This window comes from Tachypleus tridentatus, chromosome 1 (assembly GCF_004210375.1).
Source record: "Tachypleus tridentatus isolate NWPU-2018 chromosome 1, ASM421037v1, whole genome shotgun sequence".
Lineage (NCBI taxonomy): Eukaryota > Metazoa > Arthropoda > Merostomata > Xiphosura > Limulidae > Tachypleus > Tachypleus tridentatus.
The window spans coordinates 59,330,489-59,354,382 of NC_134825.1; the positions used below are offsets into that span (position 1 = coordinate 59,330,489).

General features: G+C 32.8%; 2 protein-coding genes and 1 long non-coding RNA gene across 7 annotated transcripts in view; 1 reads left to right on the forward strand and 2 right to left on the reverse strand.

Moving 5' to 3' along the window:
- Positions 1-9,641, reverse strand: part of LOC143249593 (tubulin polymerization-promoting protein homolog) — a 30,406-nt gene extending 20,765 nt beyond the window's left edge. For 2 of the 4 annotated variants that reach the window (XM_076499739.1, XM_076499720.1), the window contains exon 1: positions 9,484-9,641. Coding sequence is in view for 2 of the 4 variants with exons in the window: in XM_076499730.1 (XP_076355845.1) it covers positions 6,639-6,641 (3 nt within the window). In the remaining 2 variants the exon portion in view is untranslated. Of the gene's footprint in view, positions 1-6,638; positions 6,658-9,483 lie in introns of those variants that run through there. The other 2 variants (XM_076499730.1, XM_076499714.1) reach the window with 1 other exon arrangement.
- Positions 6,731-23,499, forward strand: LOC143249607 (uncharacterized). The gene is made up of 3 exons (XR_013027857.1): positions 6,731-6,843; positions 7,393-7,555; positions 23,364-23,499. It is a non-coding gene; the product is annotated as an uncharacterized LOC143249607 (long non-coding RNA).
- Positions 11,956-23,894, reverse strand: part of LOC143249580 (solute carrier family 35 member C2) — a 35,867-nt gene continuing 23,928 nt past the window's right edge. The window contains exons 7-9 of one of the 2 annotated variants that reach the window (XM_076499705.1): positions 23,373-23,548; positions 21,970-22,099; positions 11,956-15,383 (exon numbers count right to left, since the gene is read on the reverse strand). In XM_076499705.1, the coding sequence (XP_076355820.1) occupies positions 15,289-15,383; positions 21,970-22,099; positions 23,373-23,548 (401 nt within the window). In that variant the 3' untranslated portion in view covers positions 11,956-15,288. Of the gene's footprint in view, positions 15,387-21,969; positions 22,100-23,372; positions 23,549-23,894 lie in introns of both variants that reach the window. The other variant, XM_076499696.1, reaches the window with a different exon arrangement.

Genomic DNA, 23,894 nt, shown 5'->3' on the forward strand with positions numbered 1-23,894 from the left:
AATTGTGTGTTTGTTCTTGTGATTCTAGTGTTCTTACCAATCGAATTACATAATTAGGTCTAGATGTAGGCTTTTTCAGTAGCCGAAATGTACATCTTTAATATAGGCGTGATTCTAAGCTTTTCGATCTAAGCGATAGTTCGTAAGTATCAGTCAGTAGGCCTAAGTATACATCTGCTCTTTATATGGCACTATCACAGAATCTACCTACATCTTGTACGTAGTATAAGATTAAGTAAAATTTTCATCACAACAGATTGAACATAGCATAAAATTCAAAAATATTACTCCCAAGCATAAACTCCTGTGATCTAGATCTGGCAGGCCATTTGTAGCTTGTAGCTGCATCAATCTTATGTGTATATTGTGCGGTTTTCCTACGCCATTTGTTCTTATGCATGTCTAGCCGGTTTTATTGTCGAACGCCTTACTCTCCTTAGTTGCTGAAGCTGCTGACCATAGTGTACGTTTAGTGTACAGTTAAAGACAGGTTCGGGCCGCTCGGATCCAGACGCGCCCTACATCACCCACATCCGCTCACTTTAGTCTGAGCCTCGATTTTACAACAGGGCTCATTAGACCTGTGTTTGTGGCCCTCATTAATCCATGAAATTTCATATTATCACCGCCCTCTAATAAAGTGCTGGTGTTTTATGGTAAAATAACAATATATTCTCTTATCATAGATAATAAAAATATTGTATTTGCTTGCATAATTAGAACACAAAAGGAGCGATTTCAACGGCTTGAAGCCTCTACTCTAATTGTATTACTAGTTTTTGTTTAAGTGTTTTTATTTAATAGACGTGCTTATAGACATTATATCACAACGTGTTTGCCTTTTGATGAGCTTTAACAGGAATATAATATATTTGTGTTTGTTTAAGTATTTTTCGAGAAACTTGCAATTACTTGTGTTGTAACTAGCACACAATATTGTCCCAGCGATGCCCAGGCGGTCTGTCGGCTCGGTAGTCACTGTGAGGTTCGCGCGTTCGACTTAAATACATTGTACAGTTCAGTCCTACTTCCATTCTGTTCTATCTTCGTTTGTTGTATGTTAGAGTTTTTCAATAAAGACTGTATTTTAGCCTGTTGAGTCATCTGGGAAACAGATTCCAATTATGAGAAGCAAGCGTCTGAGACTTTCCGATATTAGACAGTTCTGCAAACCAGTTACTAGTACTACAAGTGACAATGCAGATAATCCAACAACCTCAAGCAAAGAAATAGAAACTTGCCAAACAGAGGAAGTATCATATTCATGAGAGGACGAGTCTGAAAATGCTTGTGCAACTATTACACATCATGAACCACCAGATAGTTCTGAAACAAGTTTGTGCAGTAATGAAAAATCTGACACTCCACGGATACAGTGTGGAAAGCCATATCATCCAGACGCACAAATACTACCACGACAGAAAGTAAAATATCAAAATATCAACTTCCGGGGCAAGTGGTTTGATGAGTTCTCATGACTGCACTTCGACAATCAGACTCAAAAAGTCATATGCTTTCATTGTGCCAAGGTGGAAAATAGAGGCTTTTTTACAGAGAAATTGGAGAGGCCAGTGGAGTATAACTTCATATCCACCGTTTTTTTTTTGCAACTGGAAAAAGGCAAAACAGAAATTCAACGAACGCCATTCTTCCTCTCAGCACAGATTCGCTATATCTCCAGAAGTTTCACTTGTTGTAACTCCAGTGACTGTCCAGCAACACGATGGAAAAAAGAAGCAGCAGGAAGAATGCAAAAGAAGTCTAGCCAAAATATTCAGAAGTTTACATTTCTTACAGCGTCAAGGTTTAGCATTACGTGGACATACTGATACGGAGGGAAACTTCCTGCAGTTAATGAAGCTCCTGAGTTGACGGCCTACTTGTCAAAGAAAACCAAATCACATCACCCCATGCTCAGAATGAAATAATGGAGATGTTCAGCCATCAAATACTGAAGAACATAGCACACAAAGTGCAGCAAAGTAAAATCTTTGCATTAATGGTTGATGGCACTCAAGATGTTACAGGTGCCGAACAGGAAGCAATATGTGTACGATACGTAGATGAGAACCTTGACGTCCATGACACATTTCTTGGTTTGTACAGTATTTCCAATACAACTGGTGAAACAATATCCTCGACCATACTTGATGTACTGATTAAACTCAATTTATCACTGTCAGGATTAAGAGCACAAACTTATGATGGAGCCGCTAACATGAGTGGTGCGTACAGTGGGTGCCAGGCAAAAATAAAAGAGAAGCAAGCGTCAGCTTTGTTTTTCCACTGCGGAGCACACAAGGCTGATTTAATAACGCAACATACAGTTGAAGCTTGTGAATGTGTTCGAGATTCCATCCAGTGGGTACATGAACTTGGTGTCTTGCTTCAGATGTCAGGCAAATACAAGACAATCTTTGAAAATATTGTATCGTCAGACAGCCACAATGGTCCAGTTAAATACATCCGCCCACTGTGTTCAATGATTGTGCCCCATATCTGCAATTACATGTGCTAATGATCACTACAGTGAATTGTTGATTCTTTGTCTGAATTAGCAAATGAAAAATCAGATGTAGCAGTGAAAGCACGAGGTCTGCTGGACAGATTTGACAAAGGATAGACAGTTTTAGGATTGTTGATGGTTCAGCATCCATTAGCTGCATTAGAGGAACTAAACCGTGCATTCCAAGCAAAATCAGCGACAGTATCTGGCATGATTGAAGCATCTGTAATGACAGTTGAGCAATTGTGGTTATTGCAAACAGAGGAAAATTACAACAAGATGTTTGATGAAGCTGAGGAAAAGGTAACTTCCCTATTGAACTACCACGCATTCGCAGACCCCCCAGAAGGATCACAGGTGATGGCTCAGTACCCCATTCTGCAACAGCTAGAGATTACTACAAAAGCTAATATTTTGAATTTGTGGACACAGTCATAGAACATAGACCACTAGATTCAATGCAGACAACAATGACTTGAGGCAATATCTGGCACTTGAGAACATGATCACATCTGGCAAGATTGACAACTCGGTTATAAACTTCTATCCAGAAATCTCTGCACAACGGCTCGAGTTTCAGTTGCCCATATTCATAGGAACAAGAAAAGCAGTATCTCTGAAAGGTGCGAAGGATGCTTACTGTAAAATGCATGAAACAAGCCAGCAGATGTTTAGTGAAATGTTTCTTCTCATGAAAATTTTGTTTGTATGTCCAGTATCCAGCTGCGAATGTGAACGCAGCTTTTCTGCATTAAGACGGTTGAAGACGTGGTTAAGATCAACTATGTCTCAGTGCCACCTCAACCATGTGGCAGTTTGTCACACTCACAAAGATGAGGTCGACAAGATAAATATAGAAGAGCTTATGAAAGAATTCATAAACAGATAATCACAAAGGAGGTCTACGTTTGGGAATATGTAGACTAGAGGATTAAATGAATCTTACTTCAATGAAAAGTATGAATAATTATGTGCTACATTGTATTGATGTGTAATTTTTAAGAGTTCGCAAAGACATTTTAATTATTTTTATCAAACAACATGAACAGTTTTTCAGTAGATATAAACTTATCAAGGGTAATTACTAATTTTATTAATATTTGAAAACGTAATTCATGCAATGAAAGTTATTAGTAACCTTGTCAAGTATAATGACCATCTTTTATACTGTGCAGTGTGCAGGAATAAATTCATGTGGCAGTTAATTTGTGACACATTTGTCTTTATTCTATTAACATTTTGAAAACTGTTCACGACACTTCACTTATACAAACCTACATGGAAACCTTGAAGTATCGTGGCAACAAGATTACTCTGTGACTGCATGTTTACAGCTTTCAGGTTCATGTGATCAGAGATTACCAATTTGCAAATTGAACATTCCACATAAATGGTTGCAAAAATCATCCCCCCAATCCAGTGTAAAAAATCTACGCCCCTGGTAGTTCACATATTATAACATTCTAATTTACTTCCACTCGTGGCTTCTTAGAATTATTTAGAAGTTGTTTCTAAAATGTTCACTGGTAAATTTTGGGACTCCTAAGAATTCCATGTTTATTTGATAGTTAGAGATTTGATATCAGCTAATCAATTTCAGTCTGTTTCTGAAAATTGCACAGACAAATACTAGAATAACAAATGACATCCAGAATAAGTACACATTTCTCCTCAGGTTGCAGGGATTAGAACTGAAAGTGAAAAGTGGCGAGACTATCTTTATGAAAAAACAAACTTACCGTTTTATAATTTTATTTTCATATATTTCAAATACAGACTCATTTCCACTGGAATAGTTTATCTGGACCACTTTGGTGTTTTCCTTGTAATTACTCATTTTAAACTATCTATATCTTCTCATTAGCTTGTTACACCTTAACAACTTAGAAGTTGACTTTTAATGCTATTGGCCAATTTTCCCATGGGAATCCAAATACTTTTATGTAATTGATGTAAACTAGAGAATCTTGATCATTTTCTTTGTTCCCATATTTCTCGTTCTCGGTATTCTTCAAGTCTAATTGAGTTTTAACTCCAGCTTTAATTACAAAGAAACTGTACTCATTTTAGAAGCCAGGAAAGAACTGGATAATAATATGGAACTACAGGGCTTTGTATAATAAAAGTTGCATTACTTATTTGCAAACTTGTATTTATCTTGCTTTCCTGACAAAAGTTACAATTTCTTCAACTCTTGCCAGCCACTTCTAACGATATTCATATTTTTATCCTCGATCAATACACTGAAGGCACTTTACTGTAAGGTAATGGTACAGTACTACAGAAGAATACACGAGTCAAGGTTTGGGGTCGTGAAGTACCCGCATTAAGATCCTGCAGTAGCATACTGTGCTTCTCTATAAGTACATGACGTAAGTCTCTTTTGATTCATTGAATGTATGTGGGCAGCAAGGATGATTGTATTAAAGTCTTAAGGATGCATAATAAAGTGTGTTGAATAGAGTATGCTATGTGTTTTATATTACATCTATCTTCCTACTTTTAGAGACGATGTGCATATATCTTTATTCAGTGAAATACATATATATGCACATTCAAGACGTGAGATACGCCACAGATTGTACGGTCATTTCGAAGGATGTCTGTATTTAACTTTCATTTGTTGGTTATGACTAGAGGTGGACATTATTAAACTCTATAAATCAGAATTAAAACGTTACTTATAAATTAATGAAGGTAATTCTTCATAACAAACTGACTAGAAGTAAGTAATGTCATTAATCAATACGTAAGAAACCTGCAATGGTTATAATGCATTGACTCTTCAGAGGGATTTGTCTACAAAACATTCTTTTATATTCTCTAAATGTGGTTCTTTTCTTTTTGTATGACAATGTTTATTTATTAATTTTTGTTTTCACTTTTTTAATCTTCTAAATAAACAGTGTTTTACAGAGTATTTTAAAATAATCAAAGTAACACAATTTTATGGGTGAGCGTATATAATATTTAACAAAAGTTAAAATGGAACTTGAATACTCTCATATTAGTTACAGCCATATCTGCAAAACGTTTCAGCTTCGAAATGTTAAATAATAACCGTCTTATTGATACACAATAGTTACGTGATTTATGTGTAATTCGACTCCATCTTTCATGTGTCGGTTCTCACTTTAGATCAAAGTTGTGAAGTTTTAAAACACATGCCTGAGATGGTTTTATTGTCTTGAAATTTTTACATGTTGTACAGTAAGTCCTGCTAAATTCGAGAATTACATCCTGTTTTTTCCATCACGTATAGATTTTTTTTTTTTACAAAATGTCATATGTACTTTCACACAAGTAAAATTTTTCATTAAAATCGAGTCACATTCTTTTTATGCTTAAAATGTTGAATAATCGTTAACTTTGGAGTTCTCTAGACTTGTGGCATGAGTCTTATCGATCGTTTTAGAACCTAAACATAATAAAATATGTACATTGTGGTAAATGATATGATAATTTGACCCAAGTAAGAGACATTTTTTCCTTTCCTGATTTGTAAAATATTCTTGCGTGATAGAAAAAAAAAAAATCCAAACCTTTGTAGCTGAATTATAGACAATCGGTTATTGAAACAAAACAGCTTTTATGAACTTTAAATTCGCAGGCCTTGTAATTATTGAAAACTGTGTGCTGCTAGAGACTTGGTTAATTTAAACTATTGCATAATATTTAGTGAGTGTTATAAGATACATATATAGTATTTCGTAATAGATAGTTTATAGAATAACGATGTTATTAAACGGCTCGTTTGGGCTGAGAAAATGTTTTACGTATAAAAACGAGCCGTTTTTACATATATATTTTTCTCTACAAGTGGGTTTTCTCTAGATCACTGATTATAGAATAACGATGTTCTTTACTAAATATTCTAAATGGATTAAGTGCAGCACGTGAACTGGAAACACTTTGCAGCCGTTTTCACTTCACCACCATGAAAGTGAAAGTTAATGGTCGCTAAGTTTCCTAAACCTACAGATTGAAACCTATACTTGAGGACATGAAGCAGAATTGCAAAAAAAACAAACAAAAAACAAATACCTCTTGTTTGAAATTACGTGGCCTTCTGAACAACGATCCATTATTTCTGGTTTACTTAATTCTAAAATAAAATAAAACAAAATATTACCATACTACATATTTAAAGAACATGTTTCTGCTGACATGACGGAAGTACAGATGAACAGTTCTACAGTTTAGACGATTACATCATATCCACCACGTATTGTGCTTACAAAGGAAATAATGCAAGGCGTTTTATCCAACAAACAGAATACGTTTTATCACATAAACCGGTTGAAAAGAAGGGTCAATTCATCTGAAATAATTATTTCGTAAGTACTATATAAATATTCTCCATATCAGTTGTAAATATCATGTACAGATACTTTGTCAGAACAGACTATATGGCGAATAAACACATTCAGAACTATTCTAATTCAAAGCTATAAACATATTAATATTTCTAATGATGTAGAACCAATAGGTAACTGAGGATAAAGTAACATTGTTGAAACGTCATATATTTATAATAATCTTTTATTCATTATCCGGTCAAGCTGTCTCGAAACTTTTATTTCATATCAATATTTCATACATAAGGTAAAGTCAACCAGTTTTATTCTGTGGTGACTGAATTTTTGTACTCTTAGGAGTTTGAATGATTATAATGTTATTTATCTAATGGATGAGCGATTCTCTAAAATGTCGAATATTTTAGGTTTCGTTTGCCATAAACTATAAACTCTACGATATGTATAGAAACATGAATCAAGCGAATTCCAAATTATATACAGGGTGGCCCTTAAGTCCCTACCTATCCATATGTTATTATGTTATATTCAGTTACGCATGTATTATAAATTTGTTTCTTTTTTTTTCAGAGAAATATGGTCGAGGTAAGCCCATTTACACTTGAAAAGCGTATTGTGACAAGTACGTGGGTACATGAGCGCAAGAATACTGGTGACATCCTGGATACAATAACCGGCAAATTTAGAGAAAGATGGGTAGAGACTTACGGGCCACCCTGTATGTAAAAACAGGGTGAGAAAATTTTGTTTCGACCTTCTTCGGTCATCGTCAGGTTCACAAAGAAAGAAAGAGGTAACTGACCGATAGCTAACCTCCTTCAAACATGTGGTCAGCTATTGGTCAGTTACCTTTCTCTTTCTTTGTGAACCAGACGATGACCGATTGTTCGCTCCTCTACATACAAAAATGTCTCAATCCATACCATCCGTTTTTACATATATATTTTTCTCTACAAGTGGATTTTTCCGTCATCACGAATTCCAGATTATATGACAAATCAATAACCTAAAACATTTTACGTATTATAAAATTAAACCTGTTTATATAATTTACAATAAGCTACATTATTTAGTACGTAATTACTCGATCTGATACAGTTAGCTTTGTCTGATAAAAACTATAATCACAACTATTATTTTTACTAAGCATTAATCTCATCGGAACTGTAGTGTGTAGTTATTTAAAGCTACAAAGATGTTAAGAAAATATCAAAAATTAGCGGAGGGGGTCTAAAATGTCGCTGATCTCCCCATAATGCCGCCCATCAATCTAATTTCACATTTATTTTAGATTTGGCTCTTAATATATATATGTATTGTCATTACTCTTTAACACACCATTAAGAAAATCTCGAGACAGCACTGTTTTATAAATGTTTTTGAAGGACATTTTGTGTAGGTAACTATCGCAAGTACTATAATTTATAATAAATACAACACTATATATCACAAATATATTGTGTCGTATTTTTGGCGTACAAATCTAATAAGGAAACTGTAATCGAAAATACTTTAAAATTATTGATCTGATTTTTTAAAGCTAGCCATGTACATAGCGCATCGCTACAGCTTGCTCCTATCACGGTTTTATTGGTTGATTAAATGTTTTCATTCCGTGATGAAAACGGTTGACACCTTGAAAGAACTTTGATCCAAGAAATTAACAAAGCTCTAGTTTAATATATGTATAATGTGATGAATATATTAAAACAACTCCAAATGAAATTTCATGTCTGAAAGTTTTTATCAAAACGACAGCTCAACTATCTGGAATATTTTATTCTTGGAAATTCTACAGTTGTGATTGGCAAGAAGATAGAAAGATAAATTAGTGAGATGTAAACTTCTCATAATCTTTGATTCTGTGAACAAATGATATTTTAAATGAAATAAGAACATTACAGGACTAGAACACTAACAGACAAGGGTTTTATGTCCAGGGTCGTGTCGGCCTGGCCAGGTGGTTAAGGGACTGGACTCGTAATCCGATGGTCGCGGGTTCGAAACTACCTAACATGCTCGCCCTTTCATCAGTAGGAGCATTCTAAGGTGACGATCAAACCCATTATTCCCTGGTAAAATAGTAACCCAAGAGTTTATAATGGGTGGTGATGACTAGCTGCCTTCCCTCTAGTCTTACACTGCTAAATTAGGGACGGCTAGCACAGATAGCCCTCGTGTAGCTTTGCGCGAATTTCAAACACAAACAATATCCATGGTCGTCCTTGTTTTTTTATTGTCTTTTAAACGAACATCTGTAATATTTTTATAAGTCTATAAGATACATGTTTATGTTTGAAATACAGATGTACAACGAGCATCGTTAAATATTCTTCAGAATGAAAAGTAATAAACTATACAGTGTTTAATAATCATTTTATAATTGTTATTTCTATTGGGATATATTCATTCTAATGATAATTTACCTTGTACTAAACTAACATTTCTTTGCTCCACCTCATATAATAACATAAAACTGTGTAAACGTAGTCGACGTCAGTGTAGTTAACATAGATCGATATACAAAAAACCAAGACCAACAGAGTGGTGAGTTTGTGATATAAAAACTACCGCATGATTTATCAAAGACAGTATGAGAAATGCAGAATAACTTTTAGCTAGTTATTAGTAGTTACAAAAAATTAATAAAAACTAACTTACATTGAACGAGCCTTTAGTTTGAGCTGTTTCCCAAACGACGAACTGCCAGAAGTTACATGCACAATATGTACTATTCGTTTACACGCCCGTTTATTATTTCCATTTCTTCCGTCAGATGGCAGGAATGTATTTTCCAAACAGAATTTTATTTTCGCCTTTAACTGTAGAATCGATATATATGCGTGGGAGCCATGTATGCGTCACGATAATTCGATGTTTCTCACTTACAAAACACGTTATAATGGTAATATCAATAGACTTCGTTGTTATCACAATTTTCATCTACCAATCAACGAAATGATTTGTCACTGTGAACATATCCACATCGGTAACTTTGCACAAAAATTATAAAACGTGTGCATATATATGTGCAAGACTGAAAGGCAGAAGACATGGTGTTGAAGTTTGAGTAAAATAAAATGCTTCATTCAAAGGTCAAAGAAAAATGAGGAAATGTTTCATAAAATAGCATTAAGATATCTGGGTTGCAAACAAGTAAAACAAATTGTATTTAACAGAAAGCAAACGTTACTTAAAAATAGTTGAACTATAACGTGAAAAGCAAATGATCAGCAGGTAGAAAAAACAAGGACTGGATTTCGTCAGCGTGTCTTGGTACTCTCAAACATGTAAAGAACTACTGTCCTCAGAAGTCAAAATCTGTCTTTCTCTTGAAAGTGTTTTTGAATTTCGTGCAAAGCTACACGAAGACTATCTGCGCTAACCGCCCCTAATTTAGCAGTGTAAGACTAGAGGGAAGACTGCTAGTCATCTTGGGCTACTCTTTGACCAACCAATAGTGAGATTGACCGTCACATTATAACGCCCCCACGGCTGAAAGGGCGATCATGTTTCGTGGGATGGGGATTCGAACCCGCGACCCTAAGATTACAAGCGCTTTACCCATCTGGTCATGCCGGGTCCTAATTGATACTGCCGGCCGATTTTGAAGTTGACTGAATCTAAGACTAACCAATTCTTTGAGCAAACAAGTGTCGACCGTGAAAGAAAACGAGCTTAGCTGTTGAAATCCGGATCCATTTGCTGGAGTTAGGACTAACTCTTTAAAATCATATGTTCTACGTTGAGGTCTTGCTGAGAGAAAGATGCGAAATTAAATACAACCCAGTAAAAGAGACTGCCATTCTACGCGTTCAAGTACCTAAGCCACCATTTTATTTTGTTAATAATAAAGATTGTCGTCATTTTTCAACTTTGTTCAGTCTCATGATGTTGCACAAACACTAAAAGACTCAGTTATCATTCCCGTTATTTCATGAATGTATTTCTTATCATTTACAGATACTTGTAGGGAAATCAGGACTTTGCTTACCTGAATATATCTCAACTAGAATGGAAACGCATAGCACTAAACTGAGATAAAGCTTGTGTCTTGTTACACAGCATGAGGGAAATATTTCTAAATTTCCAAACGTTCAGGAAGTTAAAAAATATTACAACGTAATTTGACTTACTTTCACTAGTGTACATCATAATTACGAGAGTCAGTTTATCAGAGGTCATCATGCTCCACAAGAGACAAAGATATTAGAAATAGCAAAGTTTCAATTCACTATTAATGGTGAAGAAGATAAACTGTTGTTTTATGTAACTGTCATTTTTCTCTTCACATTTCATGCTCTTACTCTCTCAGAGTTAAGTATCCAAATCAATTTGCACCTTCCACTACGTTAGTTTCATGAACGTTCACCATTTATAAGCAAGCACAAGTGTGATACATATGTACAGAGTTGTGTTAGGCTAAGTTTAATATAATAGGAGTATAGCTGCAATGTTGAGTGCTTTCACTGTCACACTCTTCACTGTGCAGTGTTGCCACCTATGGGAACATATACACACAAAAATATTATGAACACAAAATTAATGTACATAGTGTCATATCACTAGAAAGTTTCCAAGAGGGTATACATTGTGTCCTTTACATTACCCATTATTCATGTGTATGATGATAGGTTACATGCAGACTTGTAACATATCAACCTGTGGTGAACTTTGTTCCATATACATAACATACTTCAGTAAGCAGACTTATTACACAATTCCTTCCAAGCATAATTATGGGGTTTTTCATGCTATATTAGAGCTCTCCTTGCAAGTATTCATAGATCTGTTGAAACTGTCATTATTGATGTTTGTGAACATAGCATTTTTAACAATATTTCTAACTATTGTTAACAGCTTGCTAACAATCAATTCCAGATATGCTGGCTATCAACATGCAGTGTTTTCATAAACTAAAACTGAGTGAATAAAATAACATATCTGAAATATATTTTCTAATCCATCCAACAGCTCGAATTGTTTCTCTGATACAAGAGATAAAAAGTCTGTACAATAACATCACCCAAAGATATGTTACTAAATTGGAAGTGTTGAAAACTATTTCTCAAAGTTATTAAAACACAATCCTTTTTTATAATCCCAGATACAAAATAACTTAAATGATGAACATTTTTGTGCTCAATAGTTTTATTTGAGTACATAAAAAATAACACGTACAATCAAACCATCGATACTACAGGTATCTGGAAGACTGAATTTCTAATCCCACAAACCAAATCCTAAATATTCATGAAAACATGTAACTTTTATAAAAACAGATTCTAAGGCATGATAAAATGTTGATATAACCACTTCAAAGTCAAACTCCAAACTTAGTGAGTTTCTGAAGTCAGAAAAAAAAGAAAGAAAAGAGTTTGATTGTAACACAAAATATTCTGAACATTTGCTAGAGACAACTATATAAAAATTATTCAAAATAAAATTTATTTTTGAATTCAATTTAATTTACTCTGTGACTAATTTTAAGAAAATAAAAACAATTTCAAACTCAAGAAAAGAAAATAATAAATTATATTTTCAACAGATTTACAAATTTTATGACACTGAATTATACTTTTAAAATATTTGAACAATACATTCAAATAAGAACAGCAGTTATCAAATCATTAAGAAATTCTTGAACTACAAAATAGTGACAAAATACCATTAAAATAAAAGTTCATATTATAAAATGTTAGAAAGTCAAGACAAAACCACACCTAATGAATTGAAAAGTTCTGTATATTACTTTAATGTTGTAAAAAATGAAAGAAAATCTTTAAATGTTAAAACAGCAAACATTTTATTAGTATATCAGAGGCAGCAGGCTCAATGATTTCATGCTTTGGACTCATAATTAGATGACTGTGAGTTCAAGACTTTCCCACATCATGCTGTGTGTCCTAGAACATGACACTTCACTTACTTGTTCCAGTCCACCCAACTGTAAGCTGAAGGTTAGTTAACCTGTAATGGACTGGCATCTTGTCCTGTGAAATGAGTAACTATTCTCAATTGCTTATGCTGTTTGCATTCAGAGTTGAAATGCACTGGCTCTTTCCCTTGCAAAGACACAGCAAGGATTCAACTTGAAATTAACTTGTTATATTAAATAGAAAAAAGCTAAAAGAAGTGACTGACACATCTGTTATTAAAAGTTATTTTGTCATGCCTTTTACTTAAATGTCATTTGAAAATTGTTCCCACTATAAATCTTACTCACAGCTCACTAACACTTCAAAGGGCTAGGCAGCTTAAGTGAGTTATTCATGTCTAAGACATTGCAGAATGAGAGAAATGAATATAAATCACATCTAAATCATTATTGCTGGGGAAGCACAAACCCCTACTTCATAAAAAGCTGTCCTGTTAAAGTAAATATATTTTTTCTACTGGGATTTAATTACATCATGTTACCACTTTAAAGACACCATTAATTTTTACAAAATTTCAAGTAGCAACCATTTTAACTACTTTTGTTATAACACATGCCATTGATTAACATTCTCCAAATTCTAATAAAATGGTCCCTGGCTAATCTCCAACTTTCATATAATTTAATTCAAGTTCATTAAACAAATATTTAAAGAATTTGTAAATAAACAGACAGCACGACAATACTCTTAATATTTCTGTTATTTGAAGAATACTACAATAAACAAAGCTAAACATACACAATACTTTAATGATTTTTTATATATTTTTAACAGAGAATGCCAATGAAAAAAAAAAACTTATTTGTACAGGGTGTTTTGCCCCAGAAGAACTACTTTCAAATTCATGTTTACCTATTACACTTCATACATACATACATATATAAATATATTACATAATATCATAGCAGGAACATAACCTGTAGGAGGTCAGCAACATTATAAAAATGAGTCTAATATAATCTAATTTCAAGTCTTACTCTTAATGGTAATTGATGTATCTGTGTGAAGTAACTGAAATCTACATATAAGAAAATGTAGTTAAGGACAATTTTTCAAAATTTTATACCTCGGGAAACAGCAAAGTGTAACACGTAGGCTTTGATGAAAGTTGCTACAATGAAAATTTAACACACACTCCTGACATAAAGTCAATCTTTTCTACAGATAGTTGCAGTTCATGGTTAGTAAGGTTATAAATACATATTTCCCATTTTTATTTCACACTTCATTCTGAAAATATCAAATTTTGCAAGATGGAAGATACACAAGTTTAAGAATTAGGAAGTTGGTCAGTATGAATTTATAAACAAAAAAAATTGAAGTCGTAATTCTCAAAAGTTTCATAAGTGATGGTGCAGAATGCTTCAAAATACAGTTGTAGTTATAAACTTATTGTTCTACTATAGTTTCAAATGAGATAAAACATCTCATTTCTTTTAAAGCAGCTCTGTTTTTAATCACTTACTAAATTTAAAAAAAAATTCTAATGAGTCATTAAGAAAACACACAATATGCTTGTGTTCTACTGTAATAAACAATTCATTTAGGTTAACATAAACCACAACTAAAATTACCAAGTAATTTAAGTAGCTTGTATAATTTTTGGAAAACACCACAACAAATAAAGCACATCATTTCACAGCTATAATCAAAAGAATAACAGAATTTTTATCAAACTGTAATAATAGATACAGGAAGAGAAGAACAAAAAAAATTAATTAATTGGTTAGAACAAGGTTATTGTTTTGTTCCAAATGCTAAGATTTTTAATAATTGTGTTTGTTTCTTTTTTCAATTTTACACAAAGCTACATGAGGGCTACCTATGCTAGCTGTATCTAATTTAGCAGTGAACGAAAACAGGAAAGGCATCTAGTTATCACCACCCTCCACCAACTGCTGGGCTACTCTTTTACAAATGAATAATGGGATTAACCATCATGTTATAGCACTCTCTTCCTGGTACAAAGTGTGAGCATGTTTGGTGAGTTGGGGCTTTGAACCATGATTCTCAGATTGTTACTCAAGCACCCTATCCACCTGACTATGCCAGCCCTAACAATTATGAGTTGAAAGTTATTGGAATATGTAGAAAAAATTTGGAAAACTAAAAACAATAATAATTTGTAGTCTTGAATGATAAAAAACTTGCTTTATTACAGACTCATTATAAAAAGCAGTATTTAGCACAAAGCAATGACATAAAATACATTTCTACACACACAAAACATTGTAGTTCAAACTTAGGTAATTGTTCCTTAGTTGTCTAAAATCAGATCACTTAATTGAAACATTAACTGACTGAATTTACATCTTCAAATTACTTGACACATTTTTCAATGCAAGCACCTTAAAATATGGATGAGCAAGAAAATATTATCATATCCAGTTTCCTTTTTTATTTCACATATGTCAATTTTACATGTTGCATTTTACACAAGGTAATGTCACTTTTGTATCTCAACTTATGTAAACACCAGTCAAACCCTAACACATCTTCACAACACTTACATTGTCCATTATCCCAATTAATGAAACTCGAACACAGTATCCTCTGTTTCATTGTTTTCAACATTTAACAGCCACCTCTTTGTGTCGTTTTCCTTGTTTGTTCCAGCTTCTTCTTCTTTTGAAGGGAAAAACAACACACAAGAACTTGTATTCATGAATATATACTATTCTTGTAAATTATAATTCCCACAATACTAAAATGCCTTCTTTACAATTTCTCCCCCTATAATTTTATATAGGTAATTTGTACTTTTATCTATGTAACACAAGTATTTTTTAAAGAACTTCATATATTTCTCTTTTAGTTATTACATATAAAAATTCAGAAAGTCACACATAACATAGAAAAAATAAATAAGTTCAGAATTTTTGTCCTCAAATTTTATTGTTTCTTTCTGATTTGTTTTTTAATTTCACACAAAGTTACACAAGGGCTATCTGCACTAGCTGTCCCAAATATAGCAGTTTAAGACTTGAGGGAAGGCAGCCAGTCATCACCACCAACCACCAACTCTTGGACTACTCTTTTTACCAAGCATAACACTAGTAATAAGAAATTCATGTGAAGCTTTTCTAGGCCAAATATGCCCTTAAATCACATTCGAACTATACAACTTACACAGACTTGCAAATTTAAACTTCATAAAAGTTGTTTTGGTTTTAATAATGGATTTTCCATAACTCAGCTATGCATATTTTTAAAATAATATTAATGTTTTCTATCATGTAAGGATTTATTACAAATTGGGGAAAAAAAAACACTCTTACTAAGATCAAATTATTATTTTTTTGTGAAATCTACCTATTTTAGTCTATTTTATATACTTCATTGTGACATTTGGTGAAAAGTCTGTATGTAATGGAGAAAAATGGATATCATTTTCATATTTAGTGTACAGAAAGTACTGGAGAACATGTAAAAACTGCAAGACAACAAGCACAGGTCTGTGTTATCAGTGTAATATACAGTGGTTTCAGATCCTCTAGTATAAAAGCAAATCAAAATATTAACCAAGCTGCACTAGTTTAAAAGTGCTCTTTTTAGTTCATACGATGAAAAAAAATCAAACCTTACCCTAAAATGAATTTACTAGCATATGAAAATGTCTAAATAAAGATACAAATCAACTTCCAGAAGTAAACAAAATGATTGAAATTGCTTTTAAATTTTTTCTTCCCATTTTAAAGATTTACTTCAAGTATAATTCAAGAAACACACACAACATGAACTAGAATTTTTTTAAAAAAATCTTCCTTTCAAATATTTAAAGAATAATAACATAAACTTTCCAAACATCAGAGTTTAACTGTGAAAAAATGTCTCAGTTTTAACAACTTCTCATGGTTATTTCAAGTTGATATAATACTGTAATATGTATGGCTAAAATCGATATGTTACTACATAATTTACTGCTAAAATTGATATAATACTAAAGCTGCACTATTTCCTCAATTAATCATAACTGATTTATCAAGTTAAAAATGAATTGATTGTCACTAAAATAACCAAATCATTTCAACTATCCAGTGATGTAATATTACTATTATGATTTTTAAATGTTATTTTTGGTTAATTCAAGTTGGTTGATATTAATTGATTATAACACAACAAAATGTATAGGAGCAATAGGGCCACTATTAAAAAAATACAACTGTCTTAGCTGAAGACAGCTTCTACCTTGCTTAAATCTATATTAATGTCCCTTAGTTCTATAATTCTCACTGTTAAGTAAGAAAAATGTTGATGCATCAACATTATCAATTCCTTTTACAATCTTAAACACTTCAGTCAGATTCCCTTTAGCTCTTTTTTTCAAAAGAAAGCAATTTTAAAATTTTAAAAGAAGGAATCAATCCTCATGTGACAACCCCTCCATCCCATGTACCATTTTAGTAATCTTCTTTGAACTCTTTCCAACGGTTTAATGTTTTTCCTAAGGTAAGAAGCCCAAGATTTAACACAGTATTCCAAATGTGGCCTAACCAATGATCAGTACAATGAAATTATTAATTCTTCAGATTTGTATTCGACATTTTTGTAGATACAGCCTAAGATCCTATTTGCCCTACTAGTAGCAACAGCACAGTACTTGGATGACTTAAGCATTGTTGATCAGTTGATCAGCCATTACACCAAGATCCTTTTTCTTTCATCACACTGTTAAGGTTATTCCAATTCAAATTATACTTATAATTCAAATTTTGATAACCCACAGGTGATATCTTTCACTTATCATAATTGAAACCCATCTGTCATTTAGTTGTCCAATTCACTAAATGATCTAAATCCTTTTGTGAAGCAGCAGCAGCATGCTCTTCACAACCAGCAACACTCTAAACATTGATATAATCAGTACATTAAGTAACTTACTGACCATTCCATCGTCTATGTCACTAATGTAAATCAAAAAGAGTAATGGTTCTGAAACTGAGTCTTAAGGTACACCACACTTGCAATTTTAATCCAGTTTGAATGAACTTTGTTTATAAAAACCTTCTGCTTTCTTCCTTGATATCAAGCCACTCTTCTGTCCAATTAGTTAACCTATTCCCCACACCTGTAGAAGTAAATTTCTTTACAAGCCTTTTATGTGACACTTTGTCAAATGCTTCCTGAAAATACAGATACACCAAATCTACAGCTTTACCCTCATCTACCCTTGAGGAGTCTTATCATTCTTTAAACTTTCCATTTTAACAAACTTAGAATTTATGCAATTGTCTTATTCAACTTTGTTTTCATCTATCAATTGCTCAAGACATGAAATACTTCTTTAGTTTTCATTAGTAAAAACTGAAGAAAAGGCAGAACTTAATAAACTAGCCATTTCATATTCATCAGATATTAGCCTTCCTTTATCATCCCTCAAGGATACCTACCTCCATTTTAACCTTTTCTTTACCCCTGATGTACTTAAAAAATCCTTACATTTTCAGCCAACCTTTTCTCATATGCCTGTTTTGATGTCCTAATCTCCTGTTTCACCAACTTTCTTGATTTTCTATAGTATTCTAAGTCTCCTATGATACCAATTACCTTAAATTTATGAAGCTTTACTTTATAATTTTTTCTGTTAAACTCTTTGTGAGCCAAGTTTAAAACTTCTCTTACAGATGAGTTAACAGCCCTTGAGAACATGCTAGACCCTTTCCTATTTGAATGCAAACCTTCCATTTCAAAAGGTTCTCTCCTCCCACTGAACTGATCCCACAAGACAACTAGCAAACTTGCTCATCCTTACATATTAATATCAGCTTAGCATTTACTCTAATGACCAACTCAAAATTTCATCTCCACAATGAATTCTTAGCAGTATCTCTGACACAATTATTTTATGGTCTTTATCTCTAAATGCTTTTATCAACCCTTTGTGCTTATTAATTAGCTCCTCTGACTTACTTTTCCTATATTGTTAACTCCTATCGATGCAATAAAAATTGCATCACTGCCAGTCCACTTCATTATACAGTTATGTAAAAAAGTTAGGACACTCTATGAAAGCCTGTGTATTTTGTAACATTTTTGGATATATAGATATTTAATCTCAATTTCAACAATACTGAGAGATTATAGAAATATAACTAAACAAGCCTGAAGAAAAGACTGTTCAAGATCATCTGTAAATGTAATTCTATAAATATGCATATTCTAACTGAGGAAAAAGTTAGGACACCCTACCCCTAATAGCTAGTGTTACCCCCTTTGGCTGCCTGCAAAGCCAAAGCTAAAATAACTGCAGTGAGATGCTTCTTGTAGCCATATACCAGTCTCTGACATTGGTCTGAAGAAAGTTTGCCCCACTCCTCAATGCAGAATTCTTTCATCTGTGAGATGTTTGAGGGGTTTCTTGCATGTATAGCCCATTTCAATTCACCCCACAGCATCTCAATGGGATTAAGATCTGGGCTTTGACTCAGCCATTCCAGGACTCTCCATTTCTTAATTTTCAGCCAGTTCTTGGTGGATTTACTGGTATGTTTTGGGTCATTGTCATGTTGCAGGGTCCAGTTTCACCTCAGCTTTAATTTTCGTACAGATGATCTTACATGATCCTCAAGCACCCTCTGATACACAGTAGAATTCATGGTGGATTCTATGATTGTGAGCTGTCCAGATCCTGTTGCAGCAAAGCAGCCCCAAACCATGACACTTCCACCTCCATGCTTCACAGTTGGTATGAAGTTCTTTTCCTAGAATGCTGTATTTGGTTTACACCAAATATGTCCTCTGTTCTGGTGTCCAAATAATTCAATTTTGGACTCATCTGTCCAAAGAACATCATTCCAGAAGTCCTGGTCTTTGTCTACATTCTCTCTGGCAAACTTCAGTGTGGACTTGATGTTTCTCTTAGAGAGCAAAGGTTTCCTCCTTGCACATTTCCCATGCAAGTTAAACTTGTGCAGTCTCTTTTTGATTGTAGAGGCATGCACTTTCACATCAACAGTAGCCAGAGCCTGCTGTAGGTCCCATGATGACATGTTAGGGTGCTTGGAGACCTCTTTTAGCATCTTGCAGTCTGCTGTCGGGGTGAACTTGCTTGGACAACCAGACCTGGGCATGTTGGCAGTTGTTCTGAAAGCCCTCCACTTGTTGACTATTTTCCAGACAGTGGAATGGCCAATTTTAAAATCTTTTGGGATCTTTTTCAATCCCTTACCAGACTCATAAGCTGCTACAATTTTCTTTCTGAAGGTCTCAGACAGCTCTTTTGCTCTCACCATGGTGCTCACTCTCACTTCAACAGTCAGGAGCAGACCAAACTAAATGTCTGAGGTTATTATCAGTTTCCTGTATTTATGATTTAGCACTCATTTACTGTTCTTAGTTGCTGTTGTGTCAACTCCAGTATAAATATGTAAAGAAATTCCTTGCTGCTAGTTTTAATATATTGAACCACTTATTTTTCATCAACCCTTTTTGATTTCCTAATTCAATTTTGGCCAAATCCCCGATTTTCATATAATCTTTAGTAAGCAGTTAGGTTTCATCTTCTCATTTTTCTTTTTACCTTTACAGAAGCACATCTATCTTGAATTAAAAACAGGAATATATTTTTTTTAATTTAATCACTTTTAACTCATTACACCAATTCCCTCTATTCTAAAATATTGTCACATGGCCTTCAAACTAGCATTCTGTAAATTAGGAACTAAAATCCTACAAATTTAATTATGTAAAGATAACATTTCCAGATGTTCCTTTGTTTAAATTATTGTAACCACATACTTATTAAAGGTTGATAAAACATTGTTGATTTCCTCTGTTTGGTTTTCTGAATGTTTTGTACAGAATGCTATCCTGAATCACTTCAAGAAACCCCTCCTCTCTCTCATTCTTTAACCCTATAAAAATCCCAATTACTGGGTGTAAAATTACTCTCTCATAATTATAACACAAATATTTTTATCAGTAACAACCTTAATCTCATTATAGAATCTCTCATTGAAGAAATCTCTCTCACCAGGTGGTCTATAACATATTACAATTAAACCCCTTCTGGTAACCTATACAGATTCAGCTTCTTGACTTTAATTGTTGTTTTTTTCTGCTTTCAGTTCAAACAGATTGCCACTCATCCTTTATACAAAAAGTCACCCAACTTCCTCTTTAACTAATAACCTGGAATTTCAACATAATTTCTTTTACTTGTATTCTTGAAACATATGTTCACACAACCAAATTTCAGTAATTCCCTTTATACCAAAGTCTAACATCTTAACTTGAGCCCTGAACTTATCCATTTTTATCCTAATTGTTATTGGAAATAAAAACAAATAAGCTTATTGATTTACATGTTCACTCCTATATATGTATATTACTACATATCTAAATCAATGATTTCCAAACTGTTTGCCAGAGCATGTTGTTAAAAAAGTTGACAAATGAAGAAAACATGAAAAAAAAACTACAAAAAGAAATTTCATATGGCATATAGGGGTACGTGCAAATCCAAGAGAGTTAAGGTGCTGTCAGTGAAAAACATCTAGAAGCCACTGATCTAAACCAGAAAAATAGTGATTACAATTCTATTGTTATATTAGTTGTACTTTATTTATTAGTTTCACTTTTTTAACGATGAGCCATGCATTTGGTGAAACTAATCTGTTGTAGGAGTAACAAATCAAAAAACAGATTAGGACTCTACTTCATCTTTTCTCACTTAAATTCACATGTTGGTTAAAAAAATAATTTTACAAATAGAGTTTATTCTTGAATCTACTAGGTATGTAAATATGTTCTAGTTTGACTACACTCCTTATAATTATATCACAAATCAGTAAGCCAAAGTGAAAGAAGGTACCGAAAAAATTGTAGTAATAAGACTGATTAACAAGTAAAACATGAGACAAGTAAAATGTTGTGGAAACTTTCATATATCTATGAAAGGCAAAACTGTAAATCTATTACTATTCATCAGTAAGACTCTGTTATTTAAGCCTACTGTTACTGACACCTGTACTTCAGTTTTATTTGTTTCATCCAAATACTATTCTGATGAGGTAACAGTGTTGAAAAAAAGTTTTCACAATCAGCACAATGACATTTTGTTATTGTCCTGCTCACAGAACAAAATCATGCACAAATAACATTTGCAACTTTAGAAGAAACCTGTATCCTTAATATAAACCACATTACGTATATATAATGCTATGTTAGTTGTTATATTTTGCAAAAGTATAATGCAAGTCTGAAATACCTCCAGAATGAAGAGCTTTAATTATCACATGCAGGCTTATCCCCAAAAGACAAACACCTAACCCAAGGATGTTTAAGGGTGTCATATTGTCACCATTGTAGCTAACAGCTAGGTAAAGTGTGCAAACTTCCTGTAAAACACAAAATAACAAGTTACTAGAAATATTAATATTAAATAAAAAACATGAAAATATCTGTTTAAAATTTCAGAAAATAACTTCATTTTAAATTGTTTGACTTACAATTGTTCTGTTTTTATTTAATTACAATGAAAATAAAGGCACTAAAATGTGAAAATGAAAGAAGGTGAGTTTTCAGAACTGAGATTTCATTTTCAGCATTGCAATTTATTTCAAGGAGTAAAATACATATTATGCCAAAGGGTAATCTGAAGTGCTGATGAAATAAGTAAAACTTTTTCACCTTATCAGTTTACTCTGATCTTAATGTATATATAAACAGAAATATTCACATCCTAGATTTGGTTAAAACACGTCTTATGGTTATTACATATGTTAATACTCTCAACACTCCTAATTTTAAACAAATTTAAACATTTCCAAAACAATTAGAATATATCATTATCTTAAGTATGAAACACACATATTCCTTTTAAAATATTCTGTTTTTATGTTCTTATTATGTATCCATTTTAAAACATTTTGCTTTTATATGTGCTCAATTTCACTGACAATAGTATTCACTTTACAATAGTATTGATAATAACTGTGAAACATTAAACATTTACATACCACTATTGTTTTTCATCACGGAGGCCGTAAAACAGAATTTCAAATAAACCCTGTCTAATTTTCAATGCTACTTTTCATTCAATTTCAGAGATTGTTAGAATGGCTTGGTTACACAGCACATTAACTCTTAGTCAGCTGAGAGACAACTAATTGGATGTGTGTACCTAGCTAAGTGTGATCCTTTTTAAACTCTTAAACATACTAATATACTCGTACACTGATAACAATAACATTTCAATCACTTTGTCAGCTGTAAGCTATTGTTGACCTAACTTCATTGTTCATAAAGTCTTATTGTAATGTCGACACACATTTATGACCCTGAGAACAAAACTCAATATCATATATCATTATTTCATTTTTGGTTTAAAAAACAACAAACAAAACCAATTTCATATTTATGTAAAAACTAACCCTAATTTAAGTTTCATGTACTCAATAAAAGAGAAATATATTTCGGGAGTTTTAGAAAACTAATTTTTTGGAAGAAAAATAATTCAAAATTTAATGTGTGACTCTTTGCTTCAACCTCAAATAACAGTGTCTTAAAATGGTTTTCTGATTACACCTTGTAAACAATAATATTAATTTTCTTTTTGCCTTTGTCAAAGATGAAAAAACAAGTTATGTTTAATCATTCCAGTTATATTACCTTCAAAATGCCTGCAATGGACAAAGTCAAACTTGATGTATATGTAAGAAGCAAGTATTCACTAACTTCCATTAGAAAAGCTATAGTAGCTCCTATTAGAATCCTAACACATGTACTTAGAAGAACATCTGTGTCTCTGAAGCGAAAAACTTTTTCTGATGTGGCAATTCGAAGACCTAAAATAAGTAATAATAATAATAATAATAGATACTTATTATTAACATTTTTAGAATTTTAGTCAATATATAAACAAATACATGTGCAAAATCAGGAACTTCTGAATATTTAAATGAAAAACATATGTATTAAAATTCACAAGTAAAAGTGAATGCTTGTAATATGTTAAGATTATAATAAAGAAAATATTTCAAATAATGAAAGTGCAAACTCTGATGAATACTTCATACTAATTCTTTCAAAACATGAGCCATGTGAAACTTTAAGAATTCATGTTAAAGAAGAGTTGTCTTTATCAAAATGACTCCAAAGGAAAATGTAAAAAGCCCCAGTGAATGTTTATTC